Genomic DNA, 10,417 nt, shown 5'->3' with positions numbered 1-10,417 from the left:
ATCGTTTAGAGACAGCCAGGACAACTTCCAGTTGTTCCACGGTAAAAAATTATCAGTTTTACCCAAAGGCGAAATATGGAAAGGGATAGCATGGTTTAGCGTTGCACTGAAGGCGTCTCAGGAGGCTGGTGTGATGAGCATGCTAGTATCGTTGCAGGTGTCGCCCCTCGATGGCCCGCGAGATGGGATTAACGGAAAACACACAGACGCTGTGCGGCGCCATCAGCGCTCTCTGCGCGTTCCACTTTGATCTTGGATGAGCTCAAAGGTCATATTTATGGAAGCAGGCGTTTTCCATGTTTGTACCTGGAATAGCAGAGCTATCACTTTAAATGTTCGTCCATTTCTGGTACCCGAGCCGCAGCGGCACACTAACGTCGCCGCTGGTGTTGACAGGCTCGCCAGTGATTCTCGAACAGAATTCCTTCGCCACATCAAGCTCAGTTCGGCCAAGCCGTGAGCGCATATCAGTTGCGCTCCTTCTCGACGTGAAAGGAGCGTATGACAACGTCGCACATGACGCCGACATCAACTCCCTGGAGGCTATTGGAATCGGCGGTCGCATGCTTCGTTGATTATCCGACTACATAACTCGCCAGCCGTTTTTTGTACAAGCGGAACATGGCGCCACAGCTGAGCATTACACGTACTGTGACGTGCCTCAGGGAGGAGTATTGAGTCTCACGTTGTTAAATGGGACCCTCATTGGACTAGCTGAAGTTTTACCAAAACCAGTCTACCTCCCGATACGCAGATGACATTTGCCGTTGGACTTCTGCGGTTACTCGACTTCAGATACGCGCGCGACCGCAGTGGGCAGCAGCCTTGACATTAGCCTACATTCAAACAAAAGGCTTAACTGTATTGACTGAGAAATGCGCCTTGATTGAGTTCACACGTGAACCTATGACGCGATGCCCAGTATCAATTAATAGACACACTATCAACTATGGAAAGAGCCATCGATTCTTTGGTTTAATAATCGACTGAAACATTTCGTAGCGCCATCACTGCGCGTACCGGAAGAAAAAACTATCGTTGATTGCGCTTGTACTGAGATTCATGTGCGGGAAAACATGGGGCACATCTATACATCCCACGCTTCAGTTGTGCAGAGCTCTATTTCTAAGATTTATACGCTACACCCTTCCCGTGTTGTCCAGTACGCTAATTAAAGAGTTTACCGCGCCAAGCATTGTGCGCGTGTTTAGGACTTCCTCGCTGCGCGTCAACAGCTGCAACAATTGCGCTCACTAAGGATCATCCCATCCAAGCATACGTTGCTGTAGATTGCCTCAGAGTGCATATTTGTTATCTTTGCGGCATCCCCGATCACCACTTGGCGTTCTTGCCCTTGCATGCTGCAGAGACCTCTTGCCATGTTTTCTGAAACTATCACCGCCCGTCAAGATTGTCTTCCATCCGGATACACACCAGCAGCAAGGCCTTCACTTGCCTTGTGGTATCTTCGACAGTCTCAGGTATGCCTAAATATTCCAGGTGTAAAGAAGAAGGCCAATCATGCCAAAATAGCGCTGAAACATATGACACTGGTATTAATGAATGAGCCGTACGGGGACCGCGAATTCGCATCTATACGGATGGTTCAGTTTCATCTACCAGCTCTTCAGGTGCCGTTGTCATTCCAGCTACGAAAACTACAAATTCAAACTGTCGCACATGACAAGCGGCCGAGCATGCTGCCCTGCGTGCTACTGTGAAATACCTACTGCTATATAAGAGACACCTCAGAAATGGGTCATTTTTTACGACTCTAAGGCAGCACTTCAGAGTCAACATTTTGCCCCGTATCCCAGCACTCATGAGCAGCTAGTACATGAGACAAAAGAGGACCATTATCAAGCTACCGATAAATGACCTCGCCGACGAGGCCGCCGGGGCCGCCGGGGCCGCTCATGTATAAGCCTGACCAGAACCCCTTATCCCAAACTGACGCTAAAAGAAAACTAAATTTCCTCGCTAAAGTTATAACACAAATATCACTTTTCGCCCAACCTCCCGAAGTGTCATATTCATGCACTTAATCCATCCCTAAACCTATACAAGTGCCATAGAAAGTTTCCTGGTCTGAGACGACATTGTTGTGCCGCCTCGGGCGCCGGGTGACATTTACAAAGGCCTAATTGTTCTGCATAGGAATGGGGGATTGGCCCATGTGCGACTCTTGTGGAACAAGAGAAACTATAGAAATCAGTTTGTGTCTCTGTCCCCGGCACGACGTCGACTGTCAACCTCTCCGCATAGCATTGAACCGGCTGGACTCTAACCATTTTCTGAAATGAAGATCCTTGGACCATGGCTGTGAGCGTCGATGGCACAGAAAGTCAGGAAAGAGTTATTGCATTACATAAAGTCAACAGGTCTAGGCCACCGTTTATAAACTCGGTGTGCACCTCCAAATGAGCGCGAAACTGTGCTCTCGCTCTCTCTCCTGTCTTTCTCTCTTAATTCCTGTATCCCCTATATCCATTTTTGATCCCTATATCCCTATAAAGTAATCAACAATGGCAAAAACGCGTGGGGAGCCTTAGCTGTTTTTGAGAGAGAGAGAGAGAGAGAGAGCAAGGACAAGAAATGCAGGGAGGTCAACCAGACGAGCACCTCCTTTGCTACGCTACACTGGGGGTGGGGGAAAGGGGAATAGAAAGAGGGAGAGAGTGAGCACTGATTGCGTGTGGGAGGATGCACAGGGACACTATAGATGGTCTCTTAAGCCGGTGCACTTCAAGTAGTGTTCTAGTACACGAATCGCTTTTCGTGCCAGTGACGGGTGTGGCCACGGTCCGAGTATCTTTGACCCGGAGAACGGTCTTGAGTCCAATCTGTTTAAAGTTGTCCTCAAAGAGAGGCGTTGTACGCAGTAGCCAGGCCAGGTACACAATAGGTGCTCGATTGTTTCCTCGCGCCTACAGGAGTCGCACATCGGGCTCTCGGCCACTTCGATCCGATAGGAGTAGGCGTTCGTGAACGCCACTCCCAGCCACAAGTGGCACAGCAAGGTGGCTTCGCCGTGGGAAAGTCTGGATGGTAGTTGTAGCCGTCGCATTTGGTCTAGTTTATGCAATCGAAAATTGAAGCCGCTTGAATTCCCGAAATCTTGCGACTTTCTGCGTGCAAGCAGGCGAAGTTCTCTGGCAGCGTCCCACCTCGCCAAAGGTATTGGACGAGTATGGGTGTCTTCTTAGGCAGACCGAGCAGCCCTGTCAGCAAAGTTATTGCTGACGATGCCACAGTGAGCAAGAATGTTGTGCCCAGTTTACGGAGCATGGTGGTGTACTTCTCTGATGTCGGATATCATCTGCTCGTAAGTTCTGTGATGTAATGCAGACTTCAGGCTGTGAAGAGCTGCTTTAGAGGCACAAAATACAGCCCATTCCTCTGTCGGCTCTTCGGTGACGTACGTCATAGCGGCACGGAGAGCTGCAAGTTCTGCCGACGTAGATGTAGTCATGTGTGACAATTTGAATTTAACTGTTACCTGCTTAGCTGGAACGACGAATGCGAATGGTGAGGTCGAACCATCGGTATATATATGTATGCGATCATGATACGTCTGGTGCAGTAATAGGAGCGTCAGTTGCTGAAGAGCCGGCGATGGATGATTGGCCTTCTTTGCTATTCCGGGAGTAGCAAAATTCACTTGAGGTTGTCGCAGACGCCACAGGGGAAATGAAGGCTGCGCCGCCGGTGTAAGATTACGGCATGCACTCTTGATGAGCGCTGATCACTTTCTAAAATGTCGCTTGAGGTCTCTCGGCTGGTAGGGAGGCCAAGTGATGGTCGGGGATCTTTGACAGATGGCGAATGTGCGCTCTGAGAAAGTCGACAGCTACGTGTGTCTGGATCATATGTTCTCCCGCGATGGTAATTGTTGCTGTTCTTGAGGTGCACCAAGGCAGCCCTAAACACGTGCGTAGGGCTTGACCTTGTATGCACTCCAAAGCGCGAATGTTCGTCTTGCATGCATTTGACAAGGCTGGTAGACTGTAACGTAGGAGTCCGAGAAACAGTACCCTGTACAGCTGCAACATAGAATGGACTGGTGTACCTCAGTTTTTCCCGCAGAGAAATATGAAGACCTGAGTAATGCACCTAACTTCTTCAGATAGACGCAGTGAGGTCAATGATGACACCAGGAAAACCATGCGTCTTAATATAGGACACAGCTTTACCATTGATTGAAAGGGGATACAATGACTCTTTGCGCGTAATGCCAACCTTTTCGGTAGACACACTGAGGCCTTGTTCTCGGAGATTCTAAGACGCCGTCATCGTTGCCGTCATCGTTGCCGTCATCGTTGCCGTCATTGTTGCTGTCATCGACAAAACTAAATTTTTGAAGTTTGGAAAAGACAGGTTCGAGCGGGAAATTGTGGAAGCCTATTTCATCAAGAAAGAGGGAAACAAATGCGTCAGCAGGCCGCCCATTGTGCTTAGTGACAAGGAGACTACTTTTTTAGAAGGTTTCATTTAGGGCTCATGTTGGGGTGATTTCATTTAGGTTTTCTCCGTCTGTCTTCCTTTTATTTAACTAGTTTTTATTTTGTTGACGATTTTCTAGTGGCTCTTATGCTTTTGTTGCGTTTTCTTTTCTTTTTTTTCTTTTTTGACGCAGACACTGTTCTTTACACCCTTTATCGTTCAACTGTTCTGTCCATTTCATTGTTTGTCACATGGTTCATTTTTCGCGCGGTTACATGTTTTATCAATTTTTTAGGTGAGTGACTATTAGAGATCTTAGTTTTGACGCAGACGCTAATAATAATAATAATATATGGGGTTTTACGTGCCAAAACCACTTTCTGATTATGAGGCACGCCGTAGTGGGGGACTCCGGAAATTTTGACCACCTGGGGTTCTTTAACGTGCACCTAAATCTAAGTACACGGGTGTTTTCGCATTTCGCCCCCATCGAAACGCGGCCGCCGTGGCCGGGATTCGATCCCGCGACCTCGTGCTCAGCAGCCTAACACCATAGCCACTGAGCAACCACGGCGGGTAGACGACGCAGACGCTGTACTTAGACGCCTTTATTCATGTTTTTTCCGTGTTATTCGTTGGTTATTATTCCCATAGTCGTGCGGGTTTTATCACTGACTGGGCCTTAGGCATTTGAAGTGTGTTATGTTGTGGATAGTTCTATAGTGAAGCGTAGACGGTACTTTTTATGTCTCGTTTTTTCTCCCCGTTGGCTTGGAAAAGACTATGCTCAATGAATTGCTTGCGGTGCTGCTCCACGTACGTGTGGTTCTTGTTTGCTCATTTGATATTTTGTGCCAGATATTATTCCTGAGTGGTCGATAGATTGCTGTATTGTACTTCTAACGTTTCGTGTGTGATTCGGCTTGATTGACCTACATAAGGCAGGCTTGTTGCGGAAATAAACTTAGCTGTGAGTGGCGCTGGTCCTGTCGTGTGTGTTCTTCTTGAGTCCTGGTCTTCTGCGCCTTGCCTTTACTAATTAAAGGGATTTGGTTCGTGATCCCCTGGTCTGTATGCTCGTGGAACGAGTTGCGGTCAGAGAAAACGCCACTTGCGTATACCTTTTCTTTTTGCTTCATTATTTTCTCGAATGACGGCTCGCCACGACGCTGGCAGATCCTCGGAACCATATACCAGCGATATAGTGTAGGTAAGGTGGAAAATAAAATAATGCGAGACAGCGTCCATCATCAAACCCATAAGCAATGTGACTGTCACCCGTTACCTCGTCTGGTTCTTCCCTAATTATACTGCACTTTTCGTACAAAATTGGCAACTGGAAACAAGAGTCGCAAAGAGTTAAGAAATTAAGCGATCTACTAAACGAGAGAGCCGAGGCAACAGCCAAACAGGAAGGAAAAGTGAAAATGAACAATTTTAACCGTCGTTTATGTAAATATATTGGATCAACACCTTTTTATTTAAAAAGGAAGTAGAGAAAACGCCGCCGAAAGTGGAGAACAAGTTCGTCTAGAGCCATTGTGTCTTGCGTTCTATGCGGTTGGCGGCCACGCGTTCTATTCGGTTGGCGGCTACGCGATTGGCGGCCACGCATCGTTGCGTAACTTCCCAAATAACAATACAAGTCGGTTGTGGCACTTAACTTGTTAGAGCAGTAAACGAGGGATCCAAAAGAACTGTGATTATTCCCCAAATATATATTTATAGTTCTTCCAGACCTAATTCAAAAAACGCTACTATAGTCGGATACAACTTAAATCTGCAATGAAGCCCCGCCCACGCTCTCATAGGCGCCAGCCACCGTTCCTTCGCGATGCTACAAGCAATTCGTACTTCAAACTTTTCCTTTTGCCAAAATAAGGTGGTAACCAGAAAAAATAAAATTATTAGCCCGTAATTTTATACGGTTTCCCTCGCCTATTATAGTGGAATGGCGAAAGCCTAATTTTTTATTCAAATGAAATAAGATGCTTGCTTCTCTGCAACTATTTATTGTCAAGTTTCACTTAAGTTGGCAGTGAAGTTTCATGAGTAAAACGGGTTCAGCAGTGAAATGAACTGTACAACACACTTTTGAAGAGTGAAATCCTCAGACTCCATACACTTTGTCCATGTCTGTTGCGCACCTTATTGCTTCCGCCGATGAAAAGGCTCTTCAAGAACAGCAGACGCTCCGGAGGTATCAAGTACAACGCCATTTTGAAAAGGCCGCATAACGACGATTTTGTTTGCTTCTGTGAGTGGCTTGCGGAGTAATACAACCCCGCGCGGTTTGTGTGCCTTGGTTGCCAATTGCTGTTTTTTTTTAAGTTGTGTTATACTAAAGTAATCTTTATTTTACACTTTCGCTTGTTTACTTGTTCGTGGCATTGTTCTTCCTGCGCTTCTTTCCTGCGAGAGTGCATTTAAAGTGGTTCCTTGTTTGCCAAGTAAAGGAGAGGTGTATCTCACAGGCGTATATGTGAGATACACCTTATTTCGTTTCTCTTTTGTGGGTTTACGCGTCTTGATGGAGAATGGTGGGTGCTATTCACATTTGTACTAGTAAAGGAACCCCCCCCCCCCCTCATTTGCATAGAAAAGTTACCTTGGGTTGCTCCCCCCCCCCCCCCCCCCGAAAAAATATCCTGGGTACGTGCCTGATATATATATATATATATAACAAATTTATTTTCTATAGGGAATGCCCTTATTAGATATTTCTAGCTTATTTCTGCGCGAGGTCAGCGAATTTTGCAAAATGTCTATGTCGTGATGACGTGTGAAGGTATTCGTGTCCATAGGCTGCAGGCCATTGGTTTCATTTTGAAAATCGGCGTGTCGCTGGGCTCGGTGGAGGCGTTACGTGGCATGTGACACGGTCACGCCGGCGTGCTGCATCCGGTCATCGTGTGCTGCATGCAGCGTCCGCTAATCTTTGCGGTGGCGGAACACCTTTCACTGTTCAAGGGAAACACCAGATAGGCGCGTTTGGTGTTCGGCTACTCCATGCAGCAAACAGCACTGCGTGTCTAATGCTATGATGCAGAACTAAATCGACGTAGCCCCAAACGTAATAAACAGAACGAAAGGGCGGGGCTTGGTACCTATATTCCCAGTACGCTTACCTGATGCGCTTTTCCCAGCTCTAAATGGCAACTTCCTTCGTGACGAGTACAGGCACACGAGACTCGGTACTCTAATATTCATTTCCACAGAAATGAAATGATACACGGCTGTGCAATATAGCACAAATGACCAGGACCCCCAACATCAGATGCAGTACATGTTTCTCTGACATACGTGAACATCAACAAATTCACAAATTTGTCCTTTATGATTTCTCTTGGCTGGGTATGGGACGGGGCAAGCGCAGGATGAGTATTTGTGAGGGTGTTGAATGGCCGCTCCAATTTCTATGAAATGCGCTAGGCACACTAGTCAGACTATGTAGCAGCGAGAAGTGGCATTTAACACACCCCTACTGATGTAGCCGAAAACCCAGTCGGGATAACACTATCTCGAATAGGTTGGTTGCTACAGAGAGACTCTCTTTGTAGCTCAATGATTCGAATCGATAACAAGCGTATGTGTGTTATGAAGCAGGAGCCGGTGGAATAAGGAGAGTGCCGATGCCTGAAATTTCTCTGGGCTCAGACGGTTTTGCTCATCGCAAGTTTGGTTTCTCAAAAACGAACGAACCAGTGGACCGAGTTAATTATTAACGCGTGTCCTATAACCACTGCTCGTCTCACTTCGTTTCAATCAGCGCTTTTCCTAACGGCCATCAATTCGTTAATTCGTGGCGCTGAATTTCACGAAACCAAAATATGCATACCGGCGGCCAGAAGGCGAGAAACACAACAGGACAAGGAGGAGAAGAAAACAATAACAAAGTCTGGTCCACTTCAAGCACACCGTGCTTCGGGTGCCCCCCTTTCTCTATCTCTTTCTTATTCTTATTCTTCCATACTAAAGGAAGAAGTTGCGGGGAAGGGCCCAGAGGAAGGGGGAGGGAGGTGTGCTGAAGGCGGTGCACCACCCCTCCCCCCCCCCCCCCCGAAAAAAAAGAACAACAGGAAAAAAAAAGAAAAAGAAATCCATCCACGGTCTTTCCTTCCACTTTCACCCCGCGGAGCAGGACGTCGAGGTTTCGGCGGGGGTGAGGAGCAGCGGCGGCGGTGCACTCCTTTCTTGCCGGTCAAAAGCCCCTTTCTCGTGGCGGCCAGCTAGCAGTGCGTCCTCGGATATTTCGGCGCGCCAAGAGTCACTCGCGAGGCACAGGCCAGTACAGCAGTGTGTTACGCTTGCGCGATGGCTCGGCCCCGGTCCTCGGTCGTGGTGGTCGCGGTTGCATTGGCCGCCGCGTGCGTTTTCTTGGCCGAGGCCGACGAGGAGCAGCACGCCGACGGCGTCGGCAGCACGGAAGCCCCATCGGCGTCAGCCGAGTCGTCCACAGTGGAAGACATCGAGCCCATAGTGGCCGATGCCGTGCAACAGGCCTTCAAACTCGGGCTGCCCGTGTTCACTCAGTTTGGTTCCGACCCGAACGTGTCCAGCGAGTGCTCGGCCGCGCTCGTCAAGACCATGCTGGGCCTACGCCGCATGGAGCCCTGGGCCATACGCAGTGAGTACACGCGCGTGCTTGTCACGACTTCGGAACCTCGTGCTCTGTTTGCTTCGCTTGTCAACCGTGGTCGTCTCCGCGTGGTCACGGACCGGCTCCACGGAGGCTGCAAACGGAGATACAGACACAAGTTTGTTTATCATTGAGAACCTGATGATGCCTTATAACACAGCGTGATAATTTGTTGAGCGAAAAGAAGGACAAAAACCTAGAGATGACAGACATCCTTGGGGTATTAGGCTATGATGGATCGAAAGAAGAAGGAAAGAAAGGTTGATGCTCTGATGACTGAGTGGCGTTTCTTTAGTTAGTTTCATTACACCTTAAATATACAGCTGCACTCGCGTGCATTCAATGCTCTGTGCACGGCAGAAGGTTTGCTGCTGTAAGACGTTCGTAATTCTTAGAAGAGCGCTGATAAACGTTGCTACGTCCTCCAGATGCAGGTAGTGTGACCGGGCACGCAGGCTTTTGCTTTACCAATGGTTTAAACAAAAGTCTGCGTGCTTGGCGGTGTCCCGTGAAAAAAAAAAAGAGAGAGAGACAGAGAGAACAACTTTTCCTGTGTCTATATCCTTTAGGCTGCGTTTTTGTGGATTTTGTATGCTACTGGAATGATTGCTACGTCACTTATCATTTAGAGGCAAATAACCTCGAGCATTTGTTCTTTCTCTGCCGTCCCGAGTTTCTTGCCATCTTAGCCTGGAAAATATTTTGAGAGCACTATACTGGTACACTGATTTCCTGCGTCATTTGGTCAGCTCCTCTTGCTTCCAATAAATGTTATTTTCTTCCTTTGTTTTGTTCGCCTGGCTAGCCACGAGGCGTAATGCCGGAACGATATTAAAATAAGCACAGACGTCCGTTTCACTCCGGTCTATGCCGAAGTTTCTTTATTTCTATAGCGGATCCGTGTACGGGGGGCGGTGCTTGAACAAATATATAGCTGCAAAAACTTTGCAACGTTGCCAACGTTATAGTGTAATATCCTGGAAAATATTACACTGTAACGGCACGCCGGACATGTTCACCCCGTGATAACTACGGAAATTCATCTTGGCTCACTTGACCATCCATATGAATCGCAGCATAACTGTCGACTTCTCCCAGTATGATTCGCATGCTCAATACATAAGTTCTTCGTCCTGTCATCTCACCAACTGCATCCGCAAATATACCTATTTTATGCAGTGGGCTTCTGACACTACGACACTCAATTTCCATCCGCGTCAGAACGAAGCGTATACCGTACACGCTCCCATTTACTGATGGCCGGAGAAAGGGGAACAAAGAGGGAGCAGTGAACTGGTGCAAGAGAGCGTGATCTCCTCCTTGTAGCCCTGGCAC

At 47.8% G+C, this 10,417-nt stretch overlaps 1 protein-coding gene across 1 annotated transcript in view; it reads left to right on the top strand.

Moving 5' to 3' along the window:
* Positions 1 to 1,697: 1,697 nt before the first annotated feature.
* The window catches only part of LOC126547962 (nose resistant to fluoxetine protein 6-like), an 89,428-nt gene continuing 80,708 nt past the window's right edge, over positions 1,698 to 10,417 (top strand). The window contains exons 1-3 of the mRNA XM_055063258.1: positions 1,698 to 1,717; positions 6,432 to 6,465; positions 8,677 to 9,070. Of these exons, the coding sequence (XP_054919233.1) occupies positions 1,698 to 1,717; positions 6,432 to 6,465; positions 8,677 to 9,070 (448 nt within the window). The remainder of the gene's footprint in view (positions 1,718 to 6,431; positions 6,466 to 8,676; positions 9,071 to 10,417) is intronic.

Source organism: Dermacentor andersoni, chromosome 1, assembly GCF_023375885.2.
Source record: "Dermacentor andersoni chromosome 1, qqDerAnde1_hic_scaffold, whole genome shotgun sequence".
Lineage (NCBI taxonomy): Eukaryota > Metazoa > Arthropoda > Arachnida > Ixodida > Ixodidae > Dermacentor > Dermacentor andersoni.
This window is presented reverse-complemented; position numbering and strand designations above follow the sequence as displayed.